This window comes from Rhipicephalus microplus, chromosome 6, assembly GCF_043290135.1.
Source record: "Rhipicephalus microplus isolate Deutch F79 chromosome 6, USDA_Rmic, whole genome shotgun sequence".
Taxonomy (NCBI): domain Eukaryota; kingdom Metazoa; phylum Arthropoda; class Arachnida; order Ixodida; family Ixodidae; genus Rhipicephalus; species Rhipicephalus microplus.
In genome coordinates this window covers 158,382,583-158,405,291 of record NC_134705.1, presented here as the reverse complement: position 1 = coordinate 158,405,291, position 22,709 = coordinate 158,382,583, and the positions used below count along the sequence as shown (strand labels likewise).

At 44.2% G+C, this 22,709-nt stretch overlaps 1 protein-coding gene across 1 annotated transcript; it reads right to left on the bottom strand.

Annotated features, from left to right (window-relative positions):
* Positions 1-207: 207 nt before the first annotated feature.
* On the bottom strand, positions 208-20,253 carry LOC119167947 (uncharacterized). Its single transcript, XM_037419411.2, has 5 exons — positions 20,012-20,253; positions 13,736-13,887; positions 4,404-4,471; positions 2,048-2,134; positions 208-361 (listed from the first exon to the last, which is right to left on the bottom strand). The coding sequence occupies exons 1-5, from the start codon at positions 20,105-20,107 to the stop codon at positions 234-236; spliced, it is 531 nt and encodes a 176-aa protein (XP_037275308.2). The 5' UTR covers positions 20,108-20,253; the 3' UTR covers positions 208-233.
* Between the last annotated feature and the right edge of the window lie 2,456 nt (positions 20,254-22,709).

The window sequence follows — 22,709 nt, the reverse complement described above, 5'->3', positions numbered from 1 at the left end:
AAGTTACCTTATTTTTGTTTACTTTACTCACAATGGCTGTTATGACGTTCTTTTTTTATGTCTGCACCGCCCAGAAATAATAACCAAAAAAAGACTTTAGTGTGCGAGTGAATGGGGACGAAGAGAACAAGGCAGACGTCACGGCAGTTAGGCCTGTATAAAATGCTCGTCAATAACGACCGTAATATACTTGCAGGCACACTTAAGTTCAGCTTGGACGGCATTTTTCGTCTTTATTGGTTGTCCTCACACAGTTCTCGGTTGTACGTCGCGTGTCTGACGTGACAGTACCGTTTGTAGTTTTGACGGCAGTGTCGAGGGATTTCATCAACGACTTCGGGCTTTACCCACAGCATGCACTCTGAAAGAAGAAAAAAAATGAAAACAAAAATGCACACGTGAGTTCCGGAAGACGCTGTGAAATGTGGTGAGACAGGCATTACTAAAAAAAAACGAAACAAATGCTGTGAAACGGCATAGTTAAGTACAGGTTGCTCCTGTCTGGAAGGACCTTTCGCTCGGGACCGACACCGAAGCGGGCCATATAAACACAAGTGCAAAATGGCCTTTATCAAACAACTCCACGCATAGCCACACGTAATATTATTATTTGCATTTAAAAGCGAAAGCTCTTCTGGTAAAAATGCGAACAAAGTAAATCTTCACGTTAGGTGTAATTTTTCAATTCCATATTCTTGAGTACCCCCCTCCCTGATTATGCTAGCAACTTGCAGGCTTCCCTGTGTTAGTTTTATGCAGGAAAAGAAAACCTAATTCAAATGATTGCTCATATTAAAAGAGAGCGTTTAACACGAATGGTTAGTGTGCTCTGGTGCGCTCGCACATTCATTACTTTAGGAAGAACTGCTAATAGCTCGAAGCTCAAGAGTACTTACTGTTTACACGGCATTACGGGGTCACTAGCGTCGCAAGTACTTTTTGAGCGCTGGTTGGTTATACTATCTTAAAGTTTTCAGTTACAGCCAAGCCTCCTCATATGGAGCTCGAGTGAATTGAAGTGTTCTTTGTAGATCTGGGATTCTCAAGCATGTTGGTCTGTTGGTTGCAGGGAAACCAGCTAAGCTCTATCTACCTTCTACCCCCTTTCATGAAAACAGTTTTCATTCGGTTCGCGATACGTTCACCAATGATTGCAAAGGGAGGAGATTTAATAAAATATTTACTAATGTACGACTGAACTCATATTTCTTGTACAAAAAAAATCAATGCGAGACCCATTAATACACAGGACCAGCCGCATGTCGGCTGCTAGATTCAGCCAACTCGTGAGCTCGTTTTTCAGATAGGCTAGTGTCAGGAATGCCTGTTCACAAGTATATGCTCTTGAAAGTGATTGTAGCATGGTCAATGTCTCATTTATGGCTGCAGGCTCCAAGCAGGAGAAATGTGAAAGTGGATAAAATAAGACCTCCGAGATTCTGCGTCATAACATAAGTACGCGGCTCGTTTTCAGAGTCGGACTGGCTACAAACAGCAGGTGAAATTTGTTGTGCAGATCGCGCCTTTCTTAGTGCGTATCCAGTGAAAACGTATCAATGACTTGAGGATCCCCGAAGAAGGGCCTGTGGAACCACTAGGTTCTACGGAACCCCCTTTTAGAAACCATGCTATAAATCGAAGTCTTACCACGCTCTACAGTGCTATAATAAGTAGTTTTAGGATAGCGTACTCTAAGTTGGAGGATGTTGTGGGTGTGGTGGGTACAATATGAGTTTTCTAATAGTGTTTGTTCTTCGCAAACGCGTACGCACGCTCGAGTCACCAAAAATCGGCTTTGTGGGCATTGCGGGCCGTACGCTCTTTCATTTTTTTTTTTGCGGGCACACTGCGAATGATAGCGGTAGTTATAGTGTTATGACGCATGCACAGCGACGGGCACAACGGATAAGATTGGCGTACGTCATTTGAAAACTCCCCAATAACAGTACATAAAAAGATTTACCGATACATCGAAAAAAATAATCGGAAGAATTGATATATGATTAATCAAGCACTGCAGGTAGGGCTCTGTAGAAAGTCAGCTTACGATCATAGTCAAGGACAAACATTTTCAGCACCAAACATGTGTCGTAGTCGGTGTAGAGGCAATGACCAACGTGATGGTGCGTCGGATCTGAAATGCAAGCAGACATACCGGTTATCAAGGTCTCCAAGACAATAAAATAACAGGTATTGCTGATTGATTGATTTGTGGGGTTTATCGTCCCAAAACCACCATATGATTATGAGAGACGCCGTAGTGGAGGGCTCCGGAAATTTCGACCACCTGGGGTTCTTTGGGTTCTTTAACGTGCACCCAAATCTGAGCACACGGGCCTACAACATTTCCGCCTCCATCGGAAATGCAGCCGCCGCAGCCGGGAATCGAACCCGCGACCTGCGGGTCAGCAGCCGAGTACCTTAGCCACTACACCACCGCGGCGGGGCCAGGTATTGCGACTTCATGTCACAAGGCATATAATACGTAATATAGGCCGATTTCTGCGCCATGGCTAGGAAGTGAAAATTTTAAGAAAGAAAATTCGTTATTAACATCAATGAGTGGTGTCTAACGAATAATTATAGAGAGTTCACGTAGGCGTCCCTGTTAGAATGCCAGTCGATAGATAACCGAGTGTGACCTATAGATAACGACGTGACCATTATGTCCTTTTAGGGGCGAAGCACCTCAACACCTCACAATCTTTATCTGGCTGCTAAAGTCTAAAGACGACGTAGCACTCGTGAATGCGAACGAACGAAAACATCTGTGAACAAGAAAAAAGTTTTGAGAAGGCTGTTAAGCAGAACAAACAAAATAAAAGGCCACAACACCGTACAAACACTGACACGCAGCCACCCATCAATCAAAAGAAACAACTTATAAATGCTTACGAGAGCAATAACCCATGACAAAAGAGAAGGCTATAATTCATGGTCTGATGCACACTGCTTCGCTCGATCATAACCATTCACGCCATAGATATCGCTGCGTACGCGTCAGAACATTGACTGACAATCCTTTTTTCTCTCTCTCTTTCTCTTATCTTTCCTCTCCCTCTCTCATCTTGATGCCCCCTTCCCGTTCCCCCAGCGTAGGGTAGCAAATCGGGCATGCGCCTGGTTAACCTCCCTGCCTTCTCTCTTGTTGTTATTGTCCTCCTGTGATATGAGTGGATAATGTTTCGTTTGCATTGCTGTCTTTCAGGCAGCCAAATTTCAGCCGTAAATTGAAGCAAACAATTCTTTATAAAGACAATATGCATTTGCCCAACCATCTACGCGAGGCGGCTGCAAGGCTCCTATTTTATATGCGAAGCAGCTTTTGCTTGGGGCAGTGTCAGTCCCTCGGCGACCGTCCTCTCCCCCACAGCGCATGCCCCAACTCTTCCCTCTCTCCTCGCGTGAGTGCGAGAAGGCAGGGTGGAGAAAGTGGCGTGATCACTGCATACGCTTCGTTTCTCCTCTCCCGTTTTTCTCTCTTCGCCACAGCTCGGCGCTAGCATGTAATGCGGTGTAGCGCTCACTCCCGTTGCACTCTCCTTAAAAATGGTACTTTTGATGTCCACGTTGGCGACGGCCTCTAAAGTAAAGACGCAACAGCAACATGTACTAACAACTTTTTTGTTCTAACAATAAAAACCTAATAATTACACCATCGCCCACTGAAGGGGGCTATGTGAGGACGCGAAGCAGCGCTGGACATTCACTTTGCGGCACACACACGGCAGGAGAAATAATATAAGCGATACACAACATATACAAAACTATCCGCACACAAATGAAGCATACGCGGAAAAATACAAATGGGAACAACAAATGGAAACACAATTGAACACACCAGCGCTGCTTCGCCCACCCACATGGTTCCCTTTAGTGAGAGATTGTGTGATTTTTTTTACTCGTCTTTCACTAATATTATCGCTTATCTTGTCCCTGGTCTGCCACGCAAAGGTTAATTTGATAGAGACCGAGCCTGGATGCACGTACGCAAGAGAGAAGACAACAGCCACAAACGCCGGCTAACAACTGATACAAAAAGGGCACAAAGCAGCAGAAAGGAAGGTAGACACAGACAGTGATCTGCACATGTCTAGGCAAGAGGCGATATCTTTCTAGCATGGACATGCACAGATAAGCAACTGATAGCGATGTTGCGTGTCACCTGGAGAAAAAATGAACACTTATATTTCACTTCGCGCAATATGTTCAGCACTTCAGAACTGAATATTACCATCCTCCCCGCTCAAAAGGAGAACGTTTTTGCACGACTACAAAGCGCAATATCACGCTATAAAAGGAGCATCCCCTTGTACACTTCTACACATCTCATGGTGAAACGTCCACACTAACACAATGATGTTGACAGCTGTAGATAGATTTTACGGCCAGTGTGAGCTTACCATTGTCGATATAGTAGGTGGGGTGGTCAGGGGAATCTCCTTCTTGCCAATTGACAGTAAGGTTTCTTCTGAAATATTCAGAAACAGGTTTTAACACTGCAATTTTAAAAGCACGTTAACGATTCTAGTGAAACAAGTACCTGTGCTTGTAAGGATGTCTCTCAATCAAGTACATCGCGAGTATGACAGACCAAGATTGACTGCATGACCTGCTCAATTGCTTACTGCTACGGTCTTTTCAACTTCGGCCTTTGTATTTGGAACAGCGAATAATAATTCAATTGTTCATAATTGTCTTGACGAATGCGGTGAGCAAAAACACAACACGAAAAACGTTACAGGCGCGTCCCAGGCAGCTTACATGCACTGAATGCAAAGTAACTTTGACGGGCTTATCGACATCCACGTTATCGCGACGTAGTTGGGAGGACGAGAAATGCAGATGCAAAACGTTAATAATGCTCAATTGTAGGTGCACGGGTTACGCATGCACCCCCCCCCCACACACAAACAAACAAAAAGAAGAATCAGAGATGCTAACTAGACTACGTCCTCTTTGTTATTCCACACGTGAGGAGATGCTGCAGGAAGTAAAAGGAGTAGATCAAGAAAGAAGCCACGAGAGCACACACTTCGACGGTAACCAGATTAGCCTTTCTAACGAGAAAGTGACTGCTCCATAGAATAGAATTAGGTCTCTCGCAGCAGTGGTGAATGACCAGCGTTTCAAAGTCGTGTGCAGACCGCCAAGAAGGTATTTAAACCTCCTTGGTGCTCACTTATTTCTGCGAGGTGCAACATATCCAAAGAACAGCGATTATCATTTACAATGACAGCCGATTATCGCCAGCTGTTGATATTGCCAACTCGTGCTTCCGCCGCATGTGGTTTTGGGGTGTCTTATACGAACGCCTTTGCTTGCCGCATCGAATGGGCAGATAGTGCTGCTCGAGACCATTGCGGTGCTGGCGAAACCATGGAACACATTTTGTGTCAGTACCCTCGGTACAGATGTCGCAAACAGTCACTGTCAGTAGTGCTTGCACGCCTCGACCACCAGCCGCTGTCTGAACAATCTATTTTGAAATTCCGCAAAAATCAAGTTTCACTCCTAAAAGCGATGAAGGCCCCCTCTTGAAGTTTCTGTGAGCGACCCGCCTCTTTGAGCGATTGTGACGTTCTCGTAAGTGTGTGTTTTAGCTTCCCTCCCTCTCGCTCATTGCCTTGCCTCTTCCTTAATTTGCTGTCTCCCCTTTTTCAGTGTAAGGTAGCACACCAGATGCTTGCTTTCCGGTTAATGTGTATATATATATATATATATATATATATATATATATATATATATATATATATATATATATATATATATATATATATATATATAAGGGATTATAGGAAGTATCACGCAGGCTCTGATAGTATAGAAAAAGGAGTAATTCACACACAACGAACGTTTCAGCACAGTTTAGTCCGACGTTTCGACCGTGGGACCGGTCTTCGTCTGGGAATACAGGGCATAAAATTCGCGCGCTTATATATGTCAATATTCGAGACCCCCCCAAAAAAACACACATGCTCTTGTGTAACGAACAAGGCTCATCTGTATCAGTACAAAAACGGTTTTCAGTGATCAAAAATATATATCTATACAGCACTGTGTGATGTCACCATTTGTAAGTCATTGGCAGCTGATACGGCTTTGCGGGATACACGTGTGCATCGCGACATTACGGATGTCCAAGCTCTTTTCTTACAATAATGGTTCGCGTGTAAAATATACGCGTTGCCGATGATAAATAATTCTATTATATATATATAAGAATCGCTGTTTCTGTATACATTATCAGCACAGCGCACTCTCTGATAAAGAAGCAGACTAGCGTACACTTGTTATATTGTTGACCAATAAGCTTACGTGGAAGGAAGACACGTCAATGTGCCTGCATCCTCATTGATACCATCTGCTACAGTATTGAACTTGAATATCAGGTATGATTCCCGGAGTTCACGATCATGGTTTGAGCGGAAACCAGATTCAAGAATGGTCGCTTTCATTTGATCGAAAGAGTGGCCCGGCATGCGAACGTGTCGTGATAGCGGTAGATGAGGGAATATATTTACATGGGATTTGTGGTTATTAAAGCGTATTCTGAATGGAGTTTCAGTATGACCAATATATTGTTTCAAACAGGCACTACATTCCAACATGTATACGGCATTATAAGTGTCGCAGTCGAAGCTACCACGAATCTTTAATTTAAAGTCCGAAGACGTGCTCGCGGCGTTTTGCGTGGTTTGCATGTGCACACACACTTTGCACCGTGGTTTGTTACAAGGTGCACAGCCACTCTCTTTACGGGTACCAATTTTAGATGACGTTAACATGTCGTGAAGGTTTTTTGACCGTCGGTAAACAACACGAGGCGGAACAGAAAAAATTTTTTTGAGATTATCACTTTCGGTTAAGATGTTGTGGTGCCGTTTCAATATAGCAGATACCTTAGGAGCTGATGATGAAAATGTCAGAACAAGGTTAGTTTGAGCAGAGCTATCGTTCCCGTCCTTTCCTTTCAGAATCTCGGTGCGGTTGAGTTGGTCAGCTCGAGTTATGGCATCGTCTATTAGTTTTTCCGGGTATTTTCTTTTTACTAGAGAACTTTTGAGCCTATTACAATTTTCAATGAAATCCGTACGGTCAGAGCACAACCGTTTAAAGCGGTGAGCCTGGCTATAGGGAATTCCTGTTTTGCAATGCCGGGGGTGGCTACTCTGAAAATGCAGGAGTTGATGTCGGTCAGTAGGCTTGCGGAACAGCTTCGTAGCAAGTTGTCCTTCGGAAATGGTGACTGTGACATGGTATATATATATATAGAACCTGGTATATATATATATATATATATATATATATACCAGGTTCTTTGAACGTCATTCACGCTGGACCCGACGTATTGTAGGCAAAAAAGGGGCGACGAAACTTTCGTGGAAGCGTCTTTACTAAACGTTTTCAGCTGGTGGACCAGCCTTCGTCAGAGTAATGTGACAACAGTTCATACATGGCTTTAAAAGCTCCTTTCAATAACAGGTCAGCGCCATCTGCTCTGGTTAGCATTACAATGCGCATCATAAAATGTCAAGTACTTCAGAAAAAAAGAAAAAAAGACAAAAATACGAAAACCAGAAGGGTACATACATACTAAAGACATAGTTGAAGATTCCCTTACTTGTAGAGTGACGTGATACTATGCTTATACGTAGTTAAGAGATGTAGATGTGTAATGACATTGCTTGGCAGCATAAGAACAATCTTAGTGATATGTGAACGTATAATGGAAGCCACTGTGAAATGATTGAAGATAATGAAAAATAAAAATAAAAAGGGCAGACATAGAAGGCATGATTTAGGTGGTACAATTTGAAACCAGTGCATCATCGCTCTTAATCTATGGAAAGACAGGTCAGTTTTCCTTTGTTTTCGTTGATTCCAGCTGAAACAGTGTTAAATTTATGAATGAGATATGATTCGCGCAGTTCACGATCATGGCTGGTGCGGAATCCCGATTCTAGTATCGTGACTTTGAGGTTACTAAATGAGTGGCCGGGCATGTTCACATGCTTTGATAATGGAAGGTTTGGTTGGGTTTTAGCATGCGATCTGTGATTGTTGAAACGTATTCTGAATGGGGTTTCAGTGTGGCCTATGTATTGCATATGGCAGGTGCCACATTCAAGTAAATACACTACATTGAATGAATCACAATTAAAGCTTCCCCTAATTGTGAAAATGAATTCGTTAGATGTGCTGGTGGCTGTTAATGACGGTTCTATGTGAGGACAAACTTTACAACGGGGTTTGTTGCAGCGGCTACAACCAGTACGGTTAGTAGTAGCAATTTTAGATGACGTCAGGATGTCACCTATATTTTTTGAGCGCCTATACACTACTCGAGGGGGTTCAGGAAAGACCGCTTTTAGTCTGTCGCTTTGGGTGAGGATGTTGTAATGGTTACGCAGTATACCTTGAACTTTGGGGATGGACGCTGAGTGTGTTAGTACTAAATTGGCTGACTGAAGCCCGTTGCTTTTTATGCTACCTTTTAAACAGTCCATTCGATCGCGTCCTCTGGCTCGGTGTATCGCGTCGTCAATAATTTTTTCTGGATATTTTCGCTTAAGAAGCTTCTTTTTCAGATCATGGCAGCAAGAATTGAAATCTTGATCTTCAGAGCATATGCGCCTAAAGCGCTGTGCCTGGCTATATGGAATTCCAGTCTTCCAATGGCGCACGTGGCTACTTTCAAAATGAAGAAACTGCTGATTATCGGTTGGCTTTTTAAAAAGCTTCGTAATTAGGCGTCCATGGGAAATGGTAATCCTGACGTCGAGAAAGGCTACAGACAAGGGTGAGTAAGTATGGGAGAATGTTATAGCGGGATGTACCTGGTTGAATTTCGCTATAAAGTTTAGAAGTTCTGTTTCACCATGTGTCCAAATAAAAAATATGTCATCGATGTAGCGTTTGAAATGCTCAGGCTTTAGTGGCACACTCTTAAGAAACGAGTCTTCGAGCACTCCCATGAAGATGTTTGCGTATGTAGGGCCTATCTTTGTACCCATCGATGTTCCACTGATCTGTACGTAATGAGAGCCATTGAATTCGAAGTTATTCAACTCGAGAATGAGCTTCAGCAGTGTTTCGAGAGTTGACGTGTCAATTAGCTTGTCAGATTTCGAGTGGTCATATGAATCTAAAACAGCCTGTATACCGTCCTTGTGGGGTATGTTAGTGTAGAGGGAGGTGACGTCCATCGTCACCAGAAGCGAACCATCAGGCACTGTTAGGTGTGATATACCATTAAGAAAATCGTTGGTATCCTTAACAAAGGAAGCGAATGTGGGAGGAAGAAATTTTATCAAACTCTCAGTGTAACGAGATATGTTTTCTGTTACTGTTCGAATGCCCGAAACAATGGGACGGTCTGGATTTCCTGACTTGTGTATCTTTGGGAGCAGGTAAAATCTTCCGGCAACAGGGCTAAGCGGAATGAGGCTGCGTGCTGTCTTATCGTCAACCCTTTTCTTTTTTACTAATGCCTTAATGGTGTCTTTTATGATGACAAGAAAGTCAGTGGTAGGATCAGCGGGAAGTTGTTTGTAAAAAGCAGTGTCAGATAACTGTCGTACGGCTTCTTTTATGTAACTTTCTTTGCCCATTATCACAATCAAGCCGCCCTTGTCTGCTGGTTTTATGATAATATCATCACGTGCATTTAAACTTTTAAGAGCGTCAAATTCACTGGCAGAAAGGTTTTTTTGGAACGGGCTACGCGTTTTGTAAGCGTTGAGCACATCACGCGAGACAGCTTTGATGTAAAGGTCTAGGCATTTATCCCTTTGCGAGGCGGGCGTCCATTGTGTCGCGGACGGTACAGCCGGGCGAGCTCCCTTGTTGCTAGCATGGTCGTGAAAATACTCTTTTAGCCTGAGATTACGAGCGAAATTATCTATATCCTTCATCAACTGAAATTCATCAAACCCGCCAGAAGTTGGACAGAAGTTCAGGCCTTTTGAAAGAACCCTTTCCTCTGCAGGGAGGATGGTAACGTCAGAAAGGTTGACTATATTGGCGTCTTGTTGGCTTATCTCCGGCAATGTTTCAGGTGTTCTGATTAAAGCAATTGGCGAACTCCTCATTTTTTTCATGTAGGGTGCTGCTGGAACATCGTCCCGCAATAGTTTCCGAGCTTTTATTTTGCCTAAGGCGTTTAGCTTTCTTTCCTCATGTACATTCAGCAAATGTGCTTCGTGAGGAACGAGTTGCCTGGATAGAGTAGTTTCTTCTTTCAGAAGCTTATCAATTGACGTTTCATAGTGATTTATGATAATGCGAATAAGCTCAAGTGAAGCATTGGTCAGCACATCCCGCCACCTAAGCTTATTTGCATTTGACAGTTCAGAGGTAGCAGGGTTCACATAAAGCCTAAGACCTTTGGGAATTTTAGAAGCATTTACATATTCCCTGAGGCACGCAACATGCTGTTCCGCGCGAATGCGTTTTTCAGTCACCTTCCGGCACTTAAGAAAACATGCAGAAGCAGTACCTAAATTGTGATTACCAGAGAAGTCCTGTAGTCACTGGCTACTTGCGGCTGGATTGTTCGGAGACTTGGAGTTCCGAACGTAGGTTGACACTCTGTCTCTTGATTTTGAATTCTGTTTCGGGGAGATTGGGGGCTGTTTCGGGCATTCGAACAGTAACAGAAAACATATCTCGTTACACTGAGAGTTTGATAAAATTTCTTCCTCCCACATTCGCTTCCTTTGTTAAGGATACCAACGATTTTCTTAATGGTATATCACACCTAACAGTGCCTGATGGTTCGCTTCTGGTGACGATGGACGTCACCTCCCTCTACACTAACATACCCCACAAGGACGGTATACAGGCTGTTTTAGATTCATATGACCACTCGAAATCTGACAAGCTAATTGACACGTCAACTCTCGAAACACTGCTGAAGCTCATTCTCGAGTTGAATAACTTCGAATTCAATGGCTCTCATTACGTACAGATCAGTGGAACATCGATGGGTACAAAGATAGGCCCTACATACGCAAACATCTTCATGGGAGTGCTCGAAGACTCGTTTCTTAAGAGTGTGCCACTAAAGCCTGAGCATTTCAAACGCTACATCGATGACATATTTTTTATTTGGACACATGGTGAAACAGAACTTCTAAACTTTATAGCGAAATTCAACCAGGTACATCCCGCTATAACATTCTCCCATACTTACTCACCCTTGTCTGTAGCCTTTCTCGACGTCAGGATTACCATTTCCCATGGACGCCTAATTACGAAGCTTTTTAAAAAGCCAACCGATAATCAGCAGTTTCTTCATTTTGAAAGTAGCCACGTGCGCCATTGGAAGACTGGAATTCCATATAGCCAGGCACAGCGCTTTAGGCGCATATGCTCTGAAGATCAAGATTTCAATTCTTGCTGCCATGATCTGAAAAAGAAGCTTCTTAAGCGAAAATATCCAGAAAAAATTATTGACGACGCGATACACCGAGCCAGAGGACGCGATCGAATGGACTGTTTAAAAGGTAGCATAAAAAGCAACGGGCTTCAGTCAGCCGATTTAGTACTAACACACTCAGCGTCCATCCCCAAAGTTCAAGGTATACTGCGTAACCATTACAACATCCTCACCCAAAGCGACAGACTAAAAGCGGTCTTTCCTGAACCCCCTCGAGTAGTGTATAGGCGCTCAAAAAACATAGGTGACATCCTGACGTCATCTAAAATTGCTACTACTAACCGTACTGGTTGTAGCCGCTGCAACAAACCCCGTTGTAAAGTTTGTCCTCACATAGAACCGTCATTAACAGCCACCAGCACATCTAACGAATTCATTTTCACAATTAGGGGAAGCTTTAATTGTGATTCATCCAATGTAGTGTATTTTCTTGAATGTGGCACCTGCCATATGCAATACATAGGCCACACTGAAACCCCATTCAGAATACGTTTCAACAATCACAGATCGCATGCTAAAACCCAACCAAACCTTCCATTATCAAAGCATGTGAACATGCCCGGCCACTCATTTAGTAACCTCAAAGTCACGATACTAGAATCGGGATTCCGCACCAGCCATGATCGTGAACTGCGCGAATAATATCTCATTCATAAATTTAACACTGTTTCAGCTGGAATCAACGAAAACAAAGGAAAACTGACCTGTCTTTCCATAGATTAAGAGCGATGATGCACTGGTTTCAAATTGTACCACCTAAATCATGCCTTCTATGTCTGCCCTTTTTATTTTTATTTTTCATTATCTTCAATCATTTCACAGTGGCTTCCATTATACGTTCACATATCACTAAGATTGTTCTTATGCTGCCAAGCAATGTCATTACACATCTACATCTCTTAACTACGTATAAGCATAGTATCACGTCACTCTACAAGTAAGGGAATCTTCAACTATGTCTTTAGTATGTATGTACCCTTCTGGTTTTCGTATTTTTGTCTTTTTTTCTTTTTTTCTGAAGTACTTGACATTTTATGTGGCGCATCGTAATGCTAACCAGAGCAGATGGCGCTGACCTGTTATTGAAAGGAGCTTTTAAAGCCATGTATGAACTGTTGTCACATTACTCTGACGAAGGCTGGTCCACCAGCTGAAAACGTTTAGTAAAGACGCTTCCACGAAAGTTTCGTCGCCCCTTTTTTGCCTATATATAAATATATATATATATATATATATATATATATATATATATATATATATGTATGTATGTATGTATGTATGTATGTATGTATGTATGATCTAGTTGGTACGGCATTGTAGTGTGGTTGCGCTGAGCCAAATGCACAAACGACTTACGGAAAACAGAACAGGACAGGAAAAAACGTGCGCAAACTTTCAACCGTCAATTTTCGGAAAAGCACATTGATGATACACCCGAAACATTGAAGTTGAATGGAATGTCAAAACGTGGTATTCACGAAAGGAAATCATTTCAGGCAATTTGTCGAGGCTAATCCGACAGTATAATATTATGGTTGTCAAGGAAGTTAAAGGCGGCCTCATTGAGGCCATAGCGTTCACGCTGCAAAGGACACTAGAAATAATGGAGGCCTATTTCATGTTGAAATCCCCTGATCACGTGAGCTCGGCATCTGGTGCCCTCCGTCAGGAAAACTAACATCACTGAAAGCCGCTAGATTAGTTAGACTATATACACACGTAGAACGCAATCAATCACCTGTAAAGCCGTGCTTTCACGAACATGACGTTGTGACATAATTCCTGTTAGCTTAAATGTTATCGCGTATATACTTGACGTGCTTGGACTCGCTTTCTGGATTTCGTGCCGACCGGTTGTGCCCCCGCAATCTCCGACGACAGCGCAGCTCTGGCCGACTGGCTCGCCTTAAGCCATCTCCTGCCGCTCACAAGAGCTCTCGCTGAGTGGTGCCCCGTCCTCGCATCTTTCCTATCTTCTCATTGGTTCTGGGTGTCGCTGTTCTTGCACCACGCTCTCTCCTTCCCCCTCTCTATCTCTAAACATTTAATCCATTCCTTTTAATCTCTCCTTACCCCCATCCCTCGTGAGCTACTCTCGAGGTGTCATACTCTGATGCAGACAGTTACGGGGCTCACTTTCATCTTATTTTCTCTTTTAAGAATTACATAAGAAGACATGACGTGCTTTTGCGAGAATAAACTTCACTCAACGGCGGTGGCTTTTGTTTAAAAAAATGCTGGTTATTCAGACCCAGAGATTGCGGTCATAGACATCAATGAGAAGAAGCTCACTTGGCAGTTCTACCGTGCCCTTTCAGTTTCCAGACATAGCTGGCCTTCTTCTGCTCAAGATCCATGTATGAACGAGTGGCAGTTGTGCACAGCATAACGGTGTCGTTGGTAGAAGTGTAGACGTTCACGACTCGTGGGAACGCTTGTACCACCTGAAGGTGAGAAAGGAGAGAACAAATTAGAATGCACCTTGTGTTGGAACTTTAATTAGCATGATGCGCTCAAACGTAAACTCCATGGCTAACTGCGTTTTAGCTTTTAAAACATAGCACACACCGAAATCCTGAAGGTATCACGCACTGTGCGAATCGATGTAATGAAAAGCAGTGTGCGAGGAGCTGCATACATCGCATTCTCCACTCTTGCAGGCAAATGAAGGCGTTCGTCATGACTTGCAGTTCACTGCATGACACGGCGAATGCTTTCATTATCCCGTGTTTTTCATACATGTATGTACATTCGAAAATCTGCTCTACCCCCCGCTATTTAAACGAAAAATCTCGTGGCTTCAATGCCTGTCCTGTCACATATGTTCGTCAAGAACTCATACCATGCCCACCAATTCCCACATGTATGCAGCCAACAAAACAGCTGGAAGTTCACCGAGGAAGTGTCACAAAAGCCATTCGTACATGACAATATGATTAGGGTACGCATGCTAGGACCTTTTATTTACGTTCATCATACTATAATGTCACGTCATAGCACTTTCGGTATGTATCTAGTGAACGAAATGATTATGAGGAATTGAAGATTTTGTAGTGTAAATCTTGATGTACAATATATGTTTTATGATTTTCACCTTACGACCTGTAATTTATCATCGTGATGCAATAAAGTCGCGCTATATCAACATTGTTACACATCAAAGTAGCGAAACGGCTATGAGCGCACCATTAGGGCGGCATGTAAATATTGCCGTGTATACATAACGGAATTATGATTTTAATGTCAGCACCTGTTTATGTTCGTCATGCAGAAATGTATCGACATGCTAAGTGTGGTATGTGAAGCTATAGAAACGGCCTCCAGTGCGCCATCAGTGGGACATGCAAATCATGCACTACAGACGACATGGATGTCATGATTTTATGTTGCAACCTGCCGCTTACGGTTGTCATAAAGTAGCGTCTTGCAATTCAAATTTCGCCATATATCAAGCTAGCGAAACTGCCTCCAGTGCATCAAAAGCGCGGCACGTAAGCCATATCATGCGTAACATCATCTGCCATAGCTTTCACGTTAGTGCGTGTCGTTTACATTCTTCATACAAAAATTTAGCGCATAACTTTCGGTATATGAAGCTAGAGAAACGGCTTCGAGCGCACCATCACTGTGGCATGTAATTTACGTAGGACGGGGCATTCATATCATGATTATGTCACAAGCTGCTTTGTATGGTCTCATCGCTGTCTGAACGATGCTTAGAACGGCTGTTTGAGGTCATGTATCTATCGCTAATGTTTGTTACATTGCCAGGACATCCTTGCAAAAATATATATGCCGAAAAATGTGACAGTTTCCTTTCATGTAGATATATTCCCTGAAAACTAGCAGTAGTGCTGGAGGAAATTCTTTCATCCATATTAGATGATTCGCCGTTTTAAAGAGCGAGCTCTAGTGATATGGGGCAAAAACGTATTCGATATCCACCTAGAGTTGTGCGTTTCCCACTGTCTTTTCTTCCGATGTGGAGAGATTGAAAGTGCCAAGGGAAACAAAACATAAAATGGAAACAAAATGCTTGAGGTCCATTGACTTGCAATTGAGATGTACGTTAAAGAACCCCAGGGTGGTCGTAATTTATAGGGCCAACTAGTGCGGCATCCCGCCTAGTTACAGAGATTTTAAGACGTGAGACCCCAGTAAGTGCCGTTATTCTTGACCAGTTAGATGTTCTTCAACGAATTACATTTATTCATAAGCTGAGAATTAGTCTCGTTGAGATATTTTCATAATTTATAATTAAGAAAACTAGCGTAGCTTGCAATAAGTAAGGCTAGGTCAAAACATACCCAATGAAAACCTAGCTTGTTTTGTGTTTGCTAGGCGTTTAGCTTCTAACCTCTATTTCTCATCCCCTGCTATAAAGTATTATACAATGCATCGCTCTTAGAGGACACCCCTTTCAGCTTGTCATACATTTTGGGGTACGGCGCTATGAAACACATGGACGGACACTTATTGCAGGCACGAGGGGGGGTGCTCACCTACGACATATATTTTATTGCCTTCGCCAGTCAAAGCCCCCTTGTGCTTTCCGGGGACTACGGGTCTACGTGAATGCCTTTGACTTTTGCATAGTACCTCCGCTGCACACGCGTCATCCAATTTACTATTCATTTTCTCGTCTATTTTCCATCTATCTGCTCTTCCTCTCATCCTTATACCCCTCTTTTCCATTTCCCCAGAGAAGGGCTGCCAACGTACATGTACCTGGTTAACTTCCCTGCCTTCTCTTTTGTTTTCCTTTCTCCTCCTTACCAGTGCAAGTATGTGTGCCACGATCGTTCTAAATTCACTGTGAGAGTCACGTTTTACCAGAATTGACAGTTAGCAGTAAAAACAATCTGCATAGCTGGTTTAGCTGCGGAGACAGTCACGTGGCGCATGCATGCAGCATTGTTGTGGCAAAACGTGATTGTCGCAGTAAACTTTGAGTGATTATTGCGCGTATACTTGCAATTAAGAGCGCAATAAAAATCAGTTGTTAGTCAGCGCCTGTCGTGTCTACTATGCCCCTGTCTCTGTGTGTCGGAGCACCGCACCACAAAATCGTTGACCACGAACCTGCTCACCCTAACCAAAATTTTTCTTGACCAAATTTCAGCTTGTCTTGTTAACTATTTGTGCAAAGCGCTTGGCCAGTGATTGAGCGTGGGCTGGTGAATGTTGATTATAATTCGTTATCTACGACACATGGCGAGCTTTTAGTGCAACAGCTCTGCCGGAAAAGACCAGAAGTGTGTACAAAAACATTCTATTCAAAAGGTATTCAGCACTACATTTTGTGACCGGCCATCGGCCCCATACAAAAAGAAGTGCTGCAGTCAGCGAGACAGCGTTGATTACAGGGTGCTCGAGAAGCAGATAAGGAGGCCAGAGAGACTGTGATGCTGAGGCGGGTACAGAACGTGCCGTACATGAGTGGTTGTTTGCTTCCGTCCGTTCAGCAGAAAATTAATCAGAAAGGCAAGCTTTGAAGGCAGGGTTATCGTTGCCTTCAAGATAGTGACGTCGGCTGGTGACGTCGGCCTACGCGAGAAGCCTAAAAGGGCCGTGAATCGTTTGAAGTGAACGTTGAATGGTTTAATAAAAAAAAGCTTATTTCCTCACGAATCGATGGTCGCATAAGTTCTTATAACTTCTCAAGCACGAGTGGAGTTATAGGGACTAGACGCATGGTTTAAGCGCTTTATCTCTCCTTTCGTACAAGTGAGCATGGAGAAAGCTACGCGGATGGAGAGAGAGGGAGAGGGCGAAGGTGCAAGCAGATGCGCCCCTTCGTCAGCGCGCGTCATGGCTTTGAGCACTTTTCTTGCCTTCGCGCGTGTGCCCTATCTTCCAGTTTAATAGCAAGAGCTCGCAAGGACGCGTGGCGGCCTCCCGCTGCAGTCGCCGTCACTACGCCGATCATCATCAAATGAGCCATTGGCTGCGGACTGGTTTTATGACGTGACCGTTTGTGTTTAAGTCGTCATTTGCACAGGGAAGCGGGATTATTCTCCAGCTAACTGAGAATTGCGAGTATGTTCTATGCCACTAGTCACGTTGCGTTATATTGTTTGCCTCGCGTGTTCTGAGGAGCCTCCCAATCGATCAGCAAGGATTTCGGACCCTGCCTAAACAACAAAGCAGGGCCCCTTTGATCACGTGGCTTCTACCAACCTATAAGTATGTTTCTAAGTGGTAAGAATGACACATACAATGGGCATTTGTTTGTAGTGCGAGACATTTTCGTTATTGGAGCATGGAGCAGGCTTTGGCGGCCAGTAGAATAGGATAATGACGTTGAGCTGAATTGTGACTAATTTGCTGACAGCCATGCTCTCATTTACTTGCTTTTTATTACGGCGAAAAAATGTGGAGGTGCTGCGTTATGATCATTATTTAGGCACCTATGTACACATAATACGTACAGCCACACTCGTTTACAAAGATTTGTTCAGGCTCGTGGCCCTTGGGAAAGCCAACCGTGTTTTCGTGGCAATGCCATGCTGAAGCTTTGGTCAGGGCTTAGAATATGTCTCAACTCAAAGCATGAGACTCAATAAATATTGTCACGGTTTACGTAAGCAATTAAGACATATTAGCTGGTGTGGGACTAGCAAACTTAATCCAACACCCTGTTTTTAATGCAACGTAATCCAACACCCTGTTGCTTATTTCATTTTCCTGACTAAACTACACCTTTCATCCAATCCTCCTGTCCCACCCAGTCTCTAGATGATTCAGTTGTTTTTCTACAGCAAACAACAAGTATGCGTGAGTGTAAATGAGCAAAATAAAGTTAATATTGAACAACTTCATTTATTTCATTTTTCGTCGTTTTTCGTAGAATGAATTGGACACATGATCCACGAAGACAGGGCCAGTTTGCGTACGCCACTGAGTATTTTTTTCCAACGTCAGAGTGCTAAGCATGTGTCGTGCGATGCTGCAAAGTATCCCCGGCAGTCTGCGGGAGCAGTACTCTCGTGCAATGTAGTTGAGGAAACGGCAAACAAAGCATGAGACCCTTAAGAAAATCACTAATGCACGCTAGAGCATTCATCCTTAGTGGCATCATTTGTGTTGAGCCTAAAAGGTGATGACACAACTGTCGAAAAGCAGTGATTGCGGTGGCCTTGAAGTACAGTCTCAATGAGTTCTTGAAATAATGTAGAAAAGTGGGCTTTTTGAAACACATGTTCATGACAAATGTCAGTAAGCGAAAAAAAAATAACTCAAAAAACAAGAAAATGCACGACAAAAGTGCCATCTAACAACTGAAACATTAATGAGAAAAATGTAGCGTATATACACAGAAAAGATTACATTAAAACATTTTAGAGACACCTAAAACCTAAACGAAACCACGTTGATGAGGCAAAAGGAGCAGCACACGCTTTGAATTCTTGAAGCATTTGAAACAATAATGAAAGCAAAAGACTGGTGCATGGGCCAGCCCCTCATCGCCCTCACAGATGCTGAGGTTATCTATCGGCAGCACACGGGATTAGACGGTTAGTCGGGACCGATAAGATTTTTCAGTGTCTTCTTTTGTGTTTACAGATCCTACGTTTCCTTCTTTAAACTTTCAGTCGTTGTATACAGCACTTGCAGTGTGGCAGCTTGGGCTAGTTGGTATGACATGACGATCGTTATAGCGCTATAACTATCGTCACAGCACTTGCGTCGCGCACTTCACTGTTTTTTGTGCCCTTCTTTTTTTTGCGCAGGCTGTCATTACTTCTTGAAAACCTACCATGACGAAAGACTGCAATGAAACGTTTGTATCCACCTGACCAAGCTGATTCGGTAAGGTCCCGCACGGCGTGACATCTCGCACCCCCTTTCTTTTTGGTAACGCGTCTTCCCGATAAACGTAACCGACTCAGCATGGCAACCATTTCCTCGTTCGCCTGACGCATTCCCGGCTAACGGCGCCCTGCAGCTTCCTCTGCCTATTCTGCCCTTGCCATGAAAGTGCCTGTCCGGTGTCAACGTGGGCTACGGGCAACGTGACCACAGGGATAAAAGGAGCGCCCGGGAAAAGACGCTGAAGCTTGTTGCTGCTAGGAGAGCTTGCCGGCACGACCAGCTTAGGTCCCACTGCAGATCAGACTTTTGCTGTCAAATCTGCATTGTAAATAGTTTTGTACGTAAAGATCTATTTGTAAAAGGTACCGCGGCGAAAGTGCCTTCTTCCAGGAAAAAGTCACGAAGACAGTGGTGATTCCCCTCGCGAAGCAACGAACCCGGCTTTGCTTCGCCACCAAGAACCAGGTCCGTGCCACATTCCGAGTTCGGACAAAGGTTTACTACTTCAATAAATGTTCCCCGTTCGTTTCTAGCTTGTGGTGATGTACACGTTTCAAAATACGAATGGCAGTATGGCCTCAGAATATCAATCTAAGAATATTTTTGCGTGGAATAGTTCGAAGTAGGGAAACGATGGCATGTAAGAGGAGGAAAACCATATATTGTAGAATTTTCTATTACTTCCAGTTCACTGTCTGCCTCTTTATTACATTCATACAAAAATCTATTTAAGAAATGTTGCGTGGAACTTACCCTAACGAGGTCAACAGGTTCCTGACGACCCGGTAGAAAGCCACCAGCTGCCATAGTTGCAAGCGCCAGGCATGCCACCAGATTTGACGGGGCCATTTTCAAACAGAAAGTTCCTTCGACGTTAACTCTTTCGCGGGAGGCGTCAATATGCTCATCTGACCAACGTGCGGCCTCTCTTTTGTACAGCACTGGGCGATAAACGTCTCAGGAGGTTCAAGCAGACAGTTTCTACCTATTGGCAAGAAGGTGCTAGCTGAGACTCACAATGTGCAAATGGAAGGTAACGAGCCACTTCAAGTGTCGTTGCTCGAACCGCCACTTATCTACTGGTTTTGAGCATCAGCGTGTTTGGAGGCCGAGGTGTGCTGGCTTTCTTGTGCTTGCACTACATGGCCTACACGACCTAGGCGTGCATACAAACGACGGACGGCTCCGCGGAAATCTTTTCCGGAGGCTGCGGTTCCACCGGCCGTCCTGCGGAGAAGGGTGTACAGACGGTGGACAATGCGAGTAGACGAACGCGACGGAGAAAAAGCATGGCGGTAACGTTTGAAGCGACGCCTGTTTGCTTCAGATCTTCAAGCTATCACTAAAATCTTATCATTTCCATTGCTTGCTGCATTGTCCTCAGCCTAAATTTAACCATGTAGTTATCCTCCAGGTTTCTGCTCCGTAGGTAAGTACCGGTAAGCTGCAGCTGTTATACACGTTCCTTTTGAGGGATAGTGGTAAAATTATCATTCACGATTGGAGAATGCTTGACGAATGTGTCGCTCCCATTCTTATTCTTCTGGTTACTTCGATCTCAGGACGACGCAGTGAGCAATGAAATGGAAAAGCATAGGTGTAACCCTAAGAGACAAGAAGAGCGCAGTGTGTATTAGGGAACAAACGGATGTAAAGGACATCATACCCGTAATCAAGAAGAAGAAATGGTCATGGGCTAGGCACGTAGCACGAAGGCAAGATAACTGCTGGTTATTAAGGATGACAGACTGGATTCTCACTGAGGGCAAGCGGGTGAAGGGGAGGCTAAAGTTAAGGGGCCAGATGAGATTAGGAAGCTTGCGGGTATAAAGTGGCAGCAGCAAGCACAGGGATGAGTTGACTAGTGGAACATGGTGGATTCCTATTTCCTGCAGAGGGCGTACTCAAGCTGCTGCAGCTGCTGATAATATTATCTGGGGTTATAAGTCCCAAAACGAAGGTTTTATCATGAGAGATGCCGAAGTAGAGGGCTCCGGAAATTTAGACCGTCTGGTATTCCTAACGTGCGCTGACATTGGACAGCACACGGGCTTCTATTATTTCACCTTCATTGAAATGCGACTACTGCTGCCGGGATTGAACCCTCGACCTTCAGTTCAGTAGCCGAGCACCTTAGCTACTCATCCTACGAGGCGGGCAAAAAATTGCCCGCAGCTTGCCTCGAGGGAACACTGAGGAGGATGCGGAGCATATAATTGGTTAACCGGGTGTTAAAGTGCGACTTACTTGGGTCGATGGCTAAATTGGTTAACGTGGTTGTGAAATGGGGTGTTAAATTGCGACTTACTTGGGTCGCTGGCTAAATTGGTTAACGTGGTTGTAGGAGGGGTGTTAAATGAGTGAACACGTACGACACGTATCCCGTTTTCGAAAGTCCGGGTCCTCTTGTCGACGCTTACGTTTCAAAGCGGCCGAATCCGGTGCTGCTGCTCGACGCTGACGTCTCTCAGCGGCTTCCCGTTCTCTAATTTGAGCATCTTCCGCTCGACGCCGACGTTTACGTTCGGCGTCGCGAGCTCTTCTCCGCGCTGCCTTGTCTTCGGACGACGACTTGGTCGCGGTTCCGCCAACACTTTGGCCGGCGCTGGTCGAAGGGACGTCGATCATTGTGACCTCGGACGTCGACGCGCCGTACAAACCAACCGACGAGCGGCAACTGAGCGAGCGAGCACCAACCTTGAGTATATATACAGCGCGACGGTGCATGCACTGTCAGTTGTCGTATGTTCGATAAGGGGGAGAAGCGCAACGGCGCATGCGCGCGCGTCAGCTGCCGATGTTCTCGAAGCGCGACGGCACATGCGCGCGCGTCAGCTTCCGATGTTCTCGAAGCGTGACGGCGCATGCGCGCTACATTATACAGCTAGCGAATGTTCGTGAAGAGGAGAAGCGCACGCGGTGTGTAGAGGAGGAAGGGTGCACAGATGGTGGAGGAGTCAAGCGCGCGCGGTGTGTAGAGGAGGAAGAGATGCACAGATGGTGGAAAAAGGAGGAGGAAGCTTGCGGACGGCGCCGCACTACAAGCCTCGAGTATTAGATGCTCCGCATCTAAAAACCTTTAAGCTATTAGACGTGTGTTGCGTGGCCTGTTAGTCACAAACTGACACTAGTATTTGCTTTAGTTTTGTGTACGAAAGCTTTCGATGGCAAAACATTCATGAGGATTGGACAACCATTGCTGCAAGTGGTACCCATTTTCTAGGAGCTGTATATGCCTTGCATACGCTTCTAATCGCAACTCCATAAAACGCTCAATGTGCTGGTAACACTGATATATATATATATATATGTATATATATATATATATATATATAACCAACTTATGGCGGCCGTTCTAGCCAGTTGTAAGCAACCTTCATCAAAGTTGTCACCACCCTAAAACATGGAAAGGCACGCACATGAAGGCTCTCTTGTAAAGCAAGCGTTTCAT

Excerpts from the sequence above, each read along its gene's own strand:
- LOC119167947 (XM_037419411.2), bottom strand. The coding sequence starts at position 20,107 with ATGGCCCCGTCAAATCTGGTGGCATGCCTGGCGCTTGCAACTATGGCA. Across the intron at positions 2,135-4,403 it reads CACCTACTATATCGACAATG|ATCCGACGCACCATCACGTT; the intron begins GTAAGCTCACAC and ends CTTGCATTTCAG. Across the intron at positions 362-2,047 it reads GTTTGTCCTTGACTATGATC|AGTGCATGCTGTGGGTAAAG; the intron begins GTAAGCTGACTT and ends TTCTTCTTTCAG.